Here is a 13,967-nt window from a genome sequence, read left to right on the forward strand (position 1 = left end):
CATCATCACGGAGCTGCTGCTGCTGGAACTGTTTGTTGTCCATCTGATCATCCATCCTGGTCCGCCTCAATAATGTCTCTATAGGTACCCGGTCTCTGTCTGATGGAAACAATCATCTGTAGAGATGTGCGCGAATGTCTTTGGAGTTTTGAAAAGGTGAGAAATAATGGATGCTGCTGGGTGCGCGTTTTTTGGGGAAGGCGGTGTCGCTTGTTGTTACTGTACACACACAGCAACCTAGCAACTGACACATACACACACGCACAGATGATATGGCATGTACAGTTAGTACGCGAGGTTATAACGGTATGTGGCTACTGTATGAGAGACGTGTCTTCGGGGAGGGGTGTGATAGTGTTTTAGGTGGTTGCGCTCTCATCATCTCATCTACATGCTGTAGATTGATAGAAGCAGCAAGGCAGCCAGCCAGCCTCGTAACATCTGCTACGATGACATAATGCGCAACGCTGTCTATGCGCGGTGGTGAGGGCTGGTTTGGAATTGGGGGAGAAACAGGAGATCCGTATTTATTTCATTTTACTCTCGGATCACCATCACCATCACCATCATCATCGTATATTTGTGCAGTGTGTGACTCACGCATGGAAGTATACACCCATCTTCCGCCCAATCCCTCTGGGCTACATCACATCACACTGCCTGCGTGGTGCTGGTGGTCTTGGTTTTTTTGTCTCTCTTATCGAGCATCACGGGTCACAATTAAGAGATGAGTGGATTGTTTGGCCAGAGGATTTGTCTACTTCTATATTTTGAACACACAGTGTTGTCTGAACTCTGCCCAGAAGCACCTCACTGTGGAGATGCACATCCCTCTCCCTGGCTGTTACATAATGTACTTTAGGCAGGGATTGTTGATGCATAATCCATTCACTTCTTATAAACTGTATTTATTGATCCTAGCCATGAATACAAATGGCTTATTCTGGGCCACTGGTGACAGTATATAAATATGCAGCAACACATCATCTGTAGCCACTTGCCGTTTGATCTCTTGTCTGATCTGATGACTGTCTTGTGATGCTAACTCTGGTCTGACAACTGTTCTGCAGAAAGGAGAGAAAGAAAAACAACCACTCTCTTTTATCATTCAACCCACGCAAGCTTTAATTTATTTGTGTGTGCGCAGACTGCACACATGTGTTTCTTCCATAGATTTTCCTGAGTCGTGTTGTTTCCCCAAAAGCGGTGATACTGAGATTTATAGGTTGTTCTAAAAAATAAATAAACCTAGCATTCTATAGCACAGGTGAGGAGGATTAGAACACACAATCAGCTCCTATGGCATTGGCGTTGTCAAATGGATACCTAGACACTCACTAGTCACTGCTAAAATTAATGTCTTTGTGGGTGGAATTTCAGCCTAGTGTACACAAAACCATGTGTCATTTGACTGTGTCAAATCTTCTATTGAGTGTTTATGTTTATATCGTGATAATGGCATGCATAAGTGTTTTTGTTTTGTTCTAAAAAATAGTGAAAATAGCAGATCTACAAGCTAAACAATTATTTTGAGCAAATTTTCACTGTTAAATATTCTGTTGATTTGATCCATATGACCCCAGCCATTGTTACATTATAATAAGAATGGACACATCACTGTACAGCAAAGCAGAGAGCTTGTATTTCCCTGCCAGGCACATTAACATTTTGAGAGTCCCCCTCATTTAGCCAGAGTAAGTAGAACTGGTCTCTTGTCACTGGTTCAACAGAGTATTTTGTCTTTCTTTGCATGTAGTGATGAATTGCAAATGGAGTTCTTTGCTTGAGGCAAATTTGATGCATTTTAAATGAGGTTATTAGACTATATTTTGAAACTCTTAATGCGACTGTGCTTGGAATATGTTCTTGTTGTTTTCACTGGGTGGGTGATCTGGTATGGTATTTCTGCTGGTCAGCTTGAAATGTCTTCTCTTGTCAGCATGTCAAGACACCGTTATTTTGTTCTGGCCGATATGTCTGGCCGTTATTTGATGTGTCCAATGTATAAGCACATTCCAAATTCAACCTGGTGTCCCTATTTTGGGCATGTCATACACGTATAGAATATATTTTGAATACAGCACAAGTGGTTAAAGTTAAATAAAAGAAATAGTTATTTATGGGCTGTTTATCTTATTTTATACAAAATATCAGCTAAAACACAGGCACTCTGTGGTTTAGGACTCTCCAGATGGGATGGATCCTCAAACGCTTAGAAAAAGATCAGCATTGAAAATTGTCACCATTACGAACTGTCTACATAATCAGTAATGTAATGAATGTAATTGTTTCTATCATGTAGCCATTTCATCTTTGTCTAACAGTGTTCGAGTGAGACAGATTGTGTAGAGTCACATGTACAAACTGCTTAGTCGCATGATGGCTGCTGAAAAACAGGCCTAACATCCCAAATCCTCCCCAGTGTAGTTTAGTCTAATTAGTTTAGCCTGTTTGTAGGGCATGCTTTAATGAGTGGCCTGAGTGGGTGGATTTTCTCCCTATTTAAGATGCGTTGTCTTTGAACAAGTTTGTTAGCTTTCACTGTAGTCTAACCACAGATGAGGGTCAGACTAATTGGTTCAACAAAAGACTCTGAATTGCTGTTTTGATTCATTTTTCTTCTCAAGAAGTTCCCTCCAGTTCAGCCACTGTTCTGTAACAAGGTCCTCTCTGCCATAGTGTGTCTGAACTGTGAAACAGTGTAAATTATCAATATTGCATCCACACCAGTGTCACCAAGTCTAATTGCAGTGCATTGATTATTCTCTGTGATTAAAGTGATTCTGATTCTACAGCTGGTGCGTGCCACACAGTTTGACCTGCAGGCTGTAAGCCAACACAGTCTCACTAATACAAACATGGCCAGCAGGAGAACTAAGCTACAGTGTTGTGCCTTCATGTATGCTAATGTGTGAATGGTTGAAAATGTAATATTTACAGAGAAACTGTTATTGCATCCCATGGGCGCTGATCTAATCAGGGTGGAGAATTAACACCAACCACCAGCCTATACGCTGCTAAATCTTGTGGCTGGAAAATTGATCTATTCTGCCAACCGTTTTGGATGGCACACATCCATTATTTGGAGGTCCTGTCCTCTTCTATAACCCCAGCTGGTAAAATAGAGTAGCTGCTGAATTGTAGGATGAATCAGCTAAGTCTCTTGGTGCAGGAAAAGACGTCTGGGCTCGTAAGTGTGCTAAAATGAGGGTTTGCTCCGAATTGTGGTTTATTGTACTGACATCCTTTGTGCTTCTGTGCTTCCTTGTCCCTCCAGCCTGTTTGGGAAGCCCTTTGATGGGGGGAAGAGGATGGACCATGGTGGCCCGCAGCAGCACGAACAGCAGCAGCATCATCAGCAGCAGCCACATCCAATGCACATGGGGCAGTTCCACCAGGCGGGCTACCAGCCCCAGCACCCGGCCATGATGCGTCTCTACGAGATCCAGCGGGAGGTGGCTTCCCTCGGGCCTCAGGTCTGCACGTTCAGCGGCCTGCAGAACGACCGCGACTACAAGCGTCTGGAGCGCGAGCTGACGAGGTTGCTCCTGGAGGTCGACCGGGTGGACACGGAGGGCCGGGGCGACCTGCAGGGGGCGCGCAAGCGGGCGGCCCAGGAGGTGGAGGGCTTGCTCCGGTACCTGGAGGAGAACGCCACCCACCCGTCGCGCCTGACCATCGAGGAGCTGAGTCAGGACGCGCGGCAGTTGGTCGACGACGGCGTGGTGGCGCCGCAGCGAGCCGGAGGGGTCGCGGAGATCAGCGATGACCTGGTGGACTCGCTACAACAGATCATATTGAAGCTGACCCAGGTCAAGACCGAAGCGAGGGTCCCGCTGCGCAAAGCTCGCTACCGGGCACTGACCCGGCTCTGTGCCGTCCAGGACATCATCGAGGGGCGGACGCGGCAGCAGACCCTCTCCCTGCCCCTGTCTGGAGAGACACATGAGGCGGTGCACTGCATCAACCAGGTCAAAACATGGTTTCTTCTTTTTTTTTAAGAACATAGGCCAGGGGTCTTCAACAGGGGGGTCCTCAGTGTTACTACAGGGCTCCTCCAAATCTTTGTGTGATAGAAACCTTTTTTTTCTCCTTTTCTTTTATATTAACCACTTGAACCCTATAGCGTCCATATTCTGAGAACGTTAGCCAAAAATAGCAGATCTACAAGCTCACAACGCTACGGTTATTTTCAACAGACCTTTGATGTAGAGAGGGAAAAGAGCAGACTAAGTACAGAGTGAAAGATCAAGTTTTATAAGTATTTAGTTCAAGTGGTTAAATATCTAACACAAATTGACATGAATCCAAAATACACTGATGAATGTGCTGTCAAAAGATGAAACTATATGGAATCTATTAACAGGTTGTGGGAGTCTTTGCTTCATCTCTCTCTCAACTAAGGGGTCCTTGGACTGAAAACGTTGGAAGACCCCTGCCATAGGCAAAAAGGCTCCAGAGGAATTTAAACATATGCTACCTATCCACACTCTTTGTCAGCTTTTATTTATACTGTCTAACGGGCGCTAGCACCGCTCAAAAATAAAACACGGCACTGTAACTACACTGTACTCTGCTATACACAAACTAAATGTGTTCTCCTCTCTTCCTGTCCTACACAGGTGATGGTTCAGGTGAGCGGGGCACGGAGTCAGCTGGTAGCGCTGCTGATGGGTCTGAGTGGGAGGGACAGCTGTGCCCACCTGTCACGCATACTGACGGAGCTCCTGGTGGAGTTGGATGCCCTGGACGTTTCCGGGAACGCGGCGATCCGAAACTACCGGAAGCAGGTTGTGGAGGAAATCAACAGCCTCCTCAAGCATCTGGACCTGGAGGGAGAGGGGGATGACACGCGCAGGTGGGTCTCCACCAAGGAGAGTTCAGAATTCACGGATGGTTTTCACGTTGTCCTTATGTTCTAGCCCAGGGTTCCCCAATAGGCGGCCCACGGGCCATTTGCGGCCCGCGGGGGGCTACTGTCTGGCCCCCACCAACCCCAGTAATAATGGTGGTTTAAGAGCACCAACAACACTAGTATATCGTCGTTGTCGGGTGGAAATCTTGTATCTCCAAATGTGTACGTTCTTTCGCAAATCATACAAGGCCGTCACACAAAAGTAGTGAAAACAGCAGATCTACAAGCACACAACGCCTCGCACCGCGAGGCGACGCGTTGTGTGCTTGTAGATCGGCTGTTAAATTCTAAACGAACGGTTTTGGACATACAAGATTTTCACCCGACAACGACGAAAACTGTCGCTGGAGTAGTGGGAACGCCACCGTCGCCCCCTGCAATGTTGTGGCCCTCGGCTTGGTACCCTAGACATAATTCGGCCCTTGGGGAAAACTAATTGGGGAACCGTGTTCTAGCCTTTGCTGATCCTTGGATCTTGTTAGAAACCGAATGACTAAAATATTGTCTGTGTGTGTGTGTGTGTGCGTGCGTGTGTAATCAAGGTACGACCTGGCCCAGAATGACTCCATCCGTGAGATTGAGGCTGTGCGCAACCACGTCGCCCACCTTAGGATGGAGGTCCTGAGGCACTGCGGGAGCGGTGATTTCTTCTGTCCCAAAGCCGAGCTCCAGAGCATGCTCACCCACCTAGACCAGGTGGACACAGCCAAGAACCCCTGCATCCGCGAGGCCAGGCGCCGAGCTGTGTTGGAGGTCCAAGCCGTCATCACCTTCCTGGACCTCCGCGAGGCATTGCTAACCCGCAGGCAGCCAAGCCCCGCGGAGCTCCCCGCATACCAGGCCGTGTGGCGGGTGCTGGGCAGCCTGTCGGAGCTCCAGGCTCAAGTCTTGGGCTTCGATGGCAAGCGGAACGACAAGAGCTACATGATTCTGGAGGAGATGCTGACCAAACAGCTGCTGGCACTGGATGCAGTGGACCCGCAAGGAGATGAGCCCACCAAGGCGGCACGGAAGCAGGCAGTGAAATTTGCCCAAAACATTCTTAGTCACTTGGACATGAAGACAGATCAGTGGGAGTACTGAACATGGGACGGTATAAAGTTTTAACATTGGTCACTGAAGAGGGCAGTACTGATTTATAAGGACATTGGTAATCTAAGTAACTCCTGCTTTTGGCGGAGGATTTCAGAAATTCCAAGTTGATCACCGAAATGAGGAGTACTGTTCTGGGTTGCAGCAGCCATCTTGGCGAAATAAAAGGCTGGATTGTCATTCGTCAGGAGTTCAGGAGTTGATATGGATTATATATATATACTTATATATATGCTGCATATTATAGCTCCGCACAGTCTGCACGGGTTGTTTCTGTAAATAGATAAATAAATAAAAATCCCAGAATGCACTGCAGCAGCGCTTTTCATCTTCCATGGTTGTTGTTTGTAGCTGACACCCCCCCCCACCCCACCCCCACCCTACCCTGCATCATCAAAAAGGAACTACATTTTTCTGAAATACACTTTGGAAACACAAAATGTTCTTTGTAACATTTTTGTGTGCTTTTTGACAAGGTTTACTCGGAATAGTTTTTTGGAAACTCTTGAAGTATATGTATGTAAGTATGAAAATCGTGTGTTACCATTGTCGTGTCATTGTCTTGGTGTGTGTGTGTGTGTGTGTTCGGGTGTGTGTGTGTGTGTGTGTGTGTGTGTGTGTGTGGTTGAAAAGCCTGCTGCCAAACCACTAAGCATTCAATCCGTTTCACATCTACTCCGGACACCAGTTGATGTTAATGAACTTAACGCAAGAGTGATTGCGTGTTGATGGCACCCGTCTAGTAGCCAATACAGAAAAATCCTCTGTGTGATTTTAATTCGGTGAAGTCAGTTAACGTTCGTCGAATACAAAAGTTTAAGAAGAGAATAATGCACTTTTGCATTGTTGATTAAAGTTAATTATAGATTAGTAAGGCTGGGTGGCTACTATAAAACAATTTGATACCATGAGTCATGACATCATTATTTTAGTTCAGAACATAATTTGAAGATATCCATGATGTTTTGATTCTCTGGAAAATCAAACAAATCAAATATAATTAACTCTGACACAATTCCTTTCAGCAAGTATACAGTAAATGCAAAAAAATAAATTCAAAAGCAAAACTATAGCTTCGGAGGACGAATTGACTGCACATTCTAAATTCAATATCACAATTTCCAGTGATATCCAGACCTGGCCTCTTCCAAAGCACATTTTAAATATAGAAACACAATTAGGGACACGGCAGTGGAAGTAAGGTTGTCAACAGTAGCCATCGCGGGCAGTGAAATGCTTGTATTCCAAGATTTCTGCAGCATTGTAAAGTAAGAGCTAAAATAGTAAAGTGATAGATTAACCACTTGAAGTCTTGAACCCTAGTGTCCCTATTCTGGGGCAACCATTTAAAAGAAATTGCAGATCTACAAGCTTATTTTCAGCGAGATATTTAGTGCAGAGCGAAAACAGGAGGGGACCTGGTAAAGAGCCCTGGGGTCAACTTAGTAAAGGGTTTAAAAAGGTTAAATATAAAATAAGTTCTCCCAAAGATTTAACAAATATATATCCATAATATTAATATATATATATTTACAAGTACACAGTATTGAAATACAGTCGCTATCTGTTCCTGCATGACAGTGATTCTGTCCTCACTGCATCATCACGCACCCCAAGCCCTGCACATGGCAGGAGAAAAGCTTGCCTCTGAACTGTGACAGCGAGGTGTTGCTTGTTAATGTTGAATTCAAACCTGTGTCAAGGACAAGGTGACCTCTACTGAGCCAGTGAGTCAGTCGAGGACACTACATCTCACTCCTGTATGTAATATATGCTTCCCATGGCGTATGTGAGTGAAAAGGACCCTTGCAGCTTGTATAGTTGTCAGTTTGTGTATGTTTCCGATGTTGTTTGTTCGCAACTCTGTGTTTCTGCTTGGCTGTAATCAGTCAGGGGAGAAGTGAAAATGAAAATGTCGTTTTTAGATCTTTCGCCGTCGCTGCTTTTTTTATGTTCTAGATTCCGAGTCCGCTAAGAGGGACGACCTGGGTTTGTGTTGGATTGACAGATTAAGGCCAACCGAATACGTACACAGCCTCCGTCAGCGAGGCAGAAGTAGTCGATAAGCGACAGCAGCTAGCGGTGACGATGATCTCGGTTGACGGAGCACTCTTAACCTCAGCAAGTGGAGGGAGGAGGAGTGAAAAGGGAAGGAGGGAGGGAGAGAAGGGAATGATAGAGGGAAATTAGTTCCTAATCTCTGTGCCTTTATTTTCCAAACTCCCCTTTGTCCTTTTCATAAAAACAAACCCTTGTCGTCTTAATGCACAAGAATAAGGAGAAAGCACTAAATATGTGTGGTGAACCCCTCTATTACCACCATGAGAAATTTGCACTAGTTGAGAGTATCGTTATGTCCAAAATTCCAATAGATATTCGAAATTACAGTGTTTACTCCCAATTATTGGTAATTAAACCCTTAATAATAAAGGTAGTCATATACTGGTCGGTATTTGGGGGAAATGGATAAGTCTCAGCACAAAAAATATATCTTAAGATGTCCTTCGGTACCTGTCCAAATTCTTCCTATGTAATCAAAGCAGAAAATTTGTGGTAACTTGACACAGCGTCCGTATGTGTCACTGCAGCGTTAAGTTCAGTCACGTCCCACACAACCTTCTAATTCCCTGGCCCTAAACTGCAGTTGGATAATGAAAAACTAATCTTCACATGGTACTACTCTGGAAACAGTTTATGAAGGGCTTTACAAACATTTAAAAACAAGGAATAGAAATACATGTAAAAAAATAGTAATAACACACATTCAAAATAGCAGTGCTTAAAAGTAAACAGAGTAGTTTTATTGATCCAAGACCCTGGCTGAATCAGACTGGAAAACATGACATGGTAACCATGGCAATTATATAAGGGATGTTTTCTCAAGCCGGACCATCACCATCCATCCCTACAGTCAGAGCCTGATCAAGATTTGAGGATTGGGATGTTTTGCATCTTATATCAACATTTTCAGCTATAATGGGTCTTGTAAATGTAAGGAATTAAATTGTATTGATAGTGAAAACACACATTATCAAACAATTATTTCTGCTTCCCCATGGTCTGAAACCAAACAAAGCCAGACACACATGATTGCAGACTCTTCTTGTATGAATGACATGTACAGTATATATATATGGTATTAACAGAATTGTATATGTTGCTTCCTTTATAAACATATCCATACTAGTGTTTGTTATTTATCACCAGTCGTTATATTCAAAATACATTTGTTTTGTCATTGTAGTGCGTTGTATAGCTATGCCTGTATAAAGGGGTTTGTGAGTAGGTGATCACCCATCAAAGGTCACTTGATTAGACAGCGGGGTTCTTATACATGAAGGTTCTATGCATTTTAGCATTACAGGTGTAGGGCTAACAGACCAATGATTGCCCAACATATCTGATTATAGTTCTTATTGTTATATTAACATAACAATGTACAAATGTATACACTTTTTTATGATAGCAATTGGAGAATTTATCTGGAATTCAAATTATGGAATAGAATTGGAACGCAACTCTAATCCAGGACATGTATTAGTCATCTCCACATAGATGTCTTGTTCACACCCACTCACAGGCAGCCTACTACAACGTTCAGGAAAAAAAAGAAAAACAGAACAGACATGTTAAAAGTAGGCCAAGGTCACCTGAGTAACCACAGAGACATTCCTTAAGTCTCATGTACTGTATGTAGAGCTGCGCCAGTATATTGCTTAAGTTAAAAAGAATTTGGTACCAGGTTATTGAAAATAACAATAATTTAAATCTTTTACATTACATTATCTTTCTGTTTTGCAACCCATATCACTTTTAAGATACATTTAATTATATAAAATGTATTGGTTAAAAACACATGTAATTTGTTTTACAGTGATTCATTGTTATACTGTGACGGTACAACAACTAACATTACACACAACAGTGTTAAGCACTATGACGTCAGTACCCATTATCAGAGCACTTGCAGGCCAGTCATGTCAGCCATGTATGACACATCAACGTGGAAGAGTTTGATAATCTCACTATTTGAGCATAATGGGTACAGAGACACACAGATTTCCTGGATTTATAGATAGAGAAGGGATAGGGGACTTAAAACAACCAGCCACATGCTACTGTTTAAAGTTGTTCTACTCTACTAGCCACTTAGGCAGCTCACAAACGCATCATTTGGTGGTTCTATTCTACAAACCCAGTCAGCTTTGTAGTTTACTGTATCAACGTATTCGACAGAAAATATGGGAGCTCTTCACTCTAGTCTCAAACTCTAAAACACTTAAAGCGTGTCTGTTATCTGCCACTACAGCTGACTGACAAAAAAAGTAAATGTTCTGGTTGAATGTATTCATTTAAATGAATGAATGTTATGTATGTTTATTTCCAAGTACCAAAGTTGATTTCTTTAAAGCAACACTTTCCTGGAATCTTCAAAAGTGTTGTAAAATATTGATTTGCCTTGAATGTGTTATCTGTTGGAAAGGGTGTTGCAACTCCTTTTTTTTTTTTTTTTTTCTTTTTTAAGAAATCAAAGATAAGATTTCCTGAGTCGCCTTTTGACTACATTGATTGTGACTGGCTTTCTGCTGTTTCCAGTTGGAGATGTTTTGCTTGTATAAAAAGCTCACTGAAACTGTACAAAAACAACTGCTGTGTGAATGCTTCCGACGATTGGGTTTGTTTGAATTTGTATTTCTCATTCCGAAATAAATACAGCGTGTCTTGAAATCATGGTTTGTTTGTGCGTTCTATTCCTAGATCCAAATAAAATAAATCACACCGAGTGTGAAGTGAGCGGTGCTATTTATGAGATAATTTTCACCAAGCGTCCCACTGGCCAATCACAGCACGTCCTGCGAAGGTTGGCCAATGGGTCCCTGGGCGTACAACAAACTTTGAGCCATTTGTGCCAAGATAATGGACATATGTAGGCCACGCTTCACATTTCTTTTTGCCCAGACATTTCCTGGGGACCGGACAAAGCCAGATGTTGGAACTGCTCAAAAATGCTCAAGGAATAATCATAGTTTGTGTGAGTAGTGGCTAATTTAAGTACACTAGAAGCTGGGCCGCCCTTCAGCGTCTAGTCGGCGACCTGGCCAACTCGGGAACGATGTAAATAGGGAATGAATGCCCCGCCCTTTAATGCAAACCCCATTATACCTGTTGTCATAGGACCCGTTTTGACCATCTGTTTGCCTGTGTCCATTTTATGTCCATATATGGAGATCACTGCAGATATAGTTCTGGGTCCATTTTATGCCCATATGCCCATATATGGAGATATCTGTCTATTTGCGTCCATTTTATGCCCATATATGGAGATCTCTGTATCTGTCTGTCTGTGTCCCTTTATGCCCGTATATGGAGATATCTGTTTATCTGCGTCCATTTTATGCCCATATATGAGATCTCTGTCGCTTTTTGTTTGTTTCTTCTTTAAGCAGAATACACAGCCTGCTTAAATCTGCATCATTCAAGATGCCCATATATGGAGATATCTGTCTATTTGCGTCCATTTTATGCCCATATATGGAGATCTCTGTATCTGTCTGTCTGTGTCCCTTTATGCCCGTATATGGAGATATCTGTTTATCTGCGTCCATTTTATGCCCATATATGAGATCTCTGTCGCTTTTTGTTTGTTTCTTCTTTAAGCAGAATACACAGCCTGCTTAAATCTGCATCATTCAAGTCACCCTCCCAGTCCCACGCTTTGTCGCTTGTCTTATGTTTGTCTTTGTCTCTTTTATTTTCTTTTTTGGAGCGGACCCCATGAATGCCCCACCCTTTAATGCAAACCCCAATATACCTGTTGTCATAGGACCCGTTTTGACCATCTGTTAGCCTTTGTCCCCACCCTTTAATGCAAACCCCAATATACCTGTTGTCATAGGACCCGTTTTGACCATCTGTTTGCCTTTGTCCCCTTATGCCCATATATGGAGATCTCTGCACACACAGTACCGGTTGCGGAAAACTCTGATGTCAGACATCAGCTCCCCATTCGGGGATTCATTTTATGCCCATATCTGGAGAACGCGCGTGCCGGTGGAAGAACGGTTCTCGAGATTCACATACATACATACACATTCACCGAGATTTTTTGTTGACTCATGTGGCGTACGTGATGTCAGAGCCTTTTATGAAGTGATGTCACAATGAGTCAGCGATTGTGCCGATTTCCTCAGGAACAGCCTGATGTCAACAATCAGCTCCGCATAAGGAGATTCCGAACGTTTCGCGCCGTTTCGGAAAACCGCACATCGGGTCGGGTCGAGGCCCGGCACTGCACTCCGCGCCACGGCGGGGAACGCGCGTGCCGAATCTGAAGCCGGTGGGACGAACGGTTCTCGAGATACGCGGATTACATACACGCAGACAGACAGACAGACAGACACGCAGAGACTTCTCGCATTTATAGATAGATAATGTACACCTGGCCAGTGTCGCCAGATTATTATTATTTTACCCAATGTACGATCAATAATGACCTATAGTTGATTTGTATGTGTTACCCCATACCTCTGAGCAGTAGTACAGGTAAGGTACAATCATTGCACAGTACAGTACAGAGTGTGCAATGACCAACAGGGATTGAGTGTGTCTTGTATTACTTAATGTATGCCCTCACATATTCTATGGGGTTTCCAGCAGAGTTTATGGTCTAAAATCACTCCTAAGAATTTCTAAATTCTATTCACTCTAGTCTAGATCAAAGATTCTTTCTATTGGAGCTATTTGACTCTTATTTTTAACAAAACAAACACTTAACTCCCTTTAAGAGCATTATTTGTTCATTTCCCCCACAAAACCTGTCCAGACAGTGGGAACCACACAGAACCTGAAACAGTTCAGACTGGCACAAGGAGACCAAATCTGGGCTACGGAGATTTAAAAGCACTCCCTGTGTAAACACTGGGCTGAGGCCTTTATGATAGGATTTACTGTATCTCATGGAATGCCACCCCAAACAAAGAACGCCATGGTCGCCTAGTAAGAGTGGTTACCACTGGAACCAATGTTAGTGATAGGATGTTCCAGGGCTGGGTGAGAGTGTACTGTAAAGCCCCTATCAGAGTCCAGGGTGAAGAGCTATTCACCGCAAATTTTAGGTGTAAAGCTATCCACCTAAAGTGAGAAAATAAGTGGAGGCCATCATAGTCAGTCACAGTGAAGTACTATCACTGTGACTGACTGGTCTAGATCGACCAATCAGTGAACGGGGTGATGGGTCGATCTGTCTGAAAGTAAAAACAGAGAGATGTGTCGGACTCGCGGTGGAAAGCTCTTCACCGCGAGTAATGACGTAATGTTGTAGTCTTATGACTTGAAAAGACTACACCGCAGTGGATAGCTTTTCACCGCGGTGCCTACTATGATAGGGGCTTAAGGCAGTGCTTCCCAAACCTTTTAGCTCGAGACCCAAAATAAAAATGTGATGTCTCCCCAGGACCCAAAAATAATGAAAATAGCAGATCTACAAGCTCACAACGCAATGCTTCACGATGCATTGTGAACTTGTAGATCGTCTATTTTTTACTACTTCTTAAACATTTGTTTTCTAATTAATGGAATTTCTTAGATTAAAAAAATAAAACCATTTACGTATTACCATATTTAAATGAAAAATCATTACGTTTGTTTTTAATTCATGAAGATTTTAATTCATTTTATTTATTTATTTTAGAAAACAACATTTATAATTTCAAAGAAAATATAGGAAACACAAAATCTATGGATATTTACAGTACTTGTGACCCATACAAATGTGTCCGCGACCCACAAATGGGCCCCGACCCAGTGTTTGGAAACCAGTGCTGTAAGGTAACTATAGCTTTCTGCTGAGCATGATAACGTGTGTCTGACAGAAGGTGGTTCTTATCTGTCTGTCTGATGATCACGCTTGATCAAAAGTTGCTCCAGGCTATACTCTTCACTCTCCCTCCCTCCAGCCCCT

The 13,967-nt window shown here is 43.2% G+C and overlaps 2 protein-coding genes across 2 annotated transcripts in view; one reads left to right on the plus strand and one right to left on the minus strand.

The window, feature by feature from the left end:
- The window catches only part of coa8 (cytochrome c oxidase assembly factor 8), a gene marked incomplete at its 5' end in the record, with an annotated part of 5,155 nt that extends 4,582 nt beyond the window's left edge, over positions 1 to 573 (minus strand). The window contains one exon of the mRNA XM_080751075.1: positions 553 to 573. Coding sequence (XP_080607201.1) covers positions 553 to 573 — 21 coding nt within the window. The remainder of the gene's footprint in view (positions 1 to 552) is intronic.
- Positions 574 to 3,280: 2,707 nt separating this feature from the next.
- bag5 (BCL2 associated athanogene 5) lies at positions 3,281 to 10,705 on the plus strand. Its single transcript, XM_080751259.1, has 3 exons — positions 3,281 to 3,971; positions 4,623 to 4,858; positions 5,458 to 10,705. Exons 1-3 carry the CDS (start codon positions 3,312 to 3,314, stop codon positions 5,996 to 5,998), a joined length of 1,437 nt encoding a protein of 478 aa, XP_080607385.1. The 5' UTR covers positions 3,281 to 3,311; the 3' UTR covers positions 5,999 to 10,705.
- The last annotated feature ends 3,262 nt before the right edge of the window (positions 10,706 to 13,967 follow it).

The sequence above is a fragment of the Nannobrachium achirus genome, assembly GCF_963921795.1.
Source record: "Nannobrachium achirus genome assembly, chromosome: 20".
NCBI lineage: Eukaryota > Metazoa > Chordata > Actinopteri > Myctophiformes > Myctophidae > Nannobrachium > Nannobrachium achirus.

Excerpts from the sequence above, each read along its gene's own strand:
- bag5 (XM_080751259.1), top strand. The coding sequence starts at position 3,312 with ATGGACCATGGTGGCCCGCAGCAGCACGAACAGCAGCAGCATCATCAG. Across the intron at positions 3,972-4,622 it reads CGGTGCACTGCATCAACCAG|GTGATGGTTCAGGTGAGCGG; the intron begins GTCAAAACATGG and ends TGTCCTACACAG. Across the intron at positions 4,859-5,457 it reads GAGGGGGATGACACGCGCAG|GTACGACCTGGCCCAGAATG; the intron begins GTGGGTCTCCAC and ends TGTGTAATCAAG.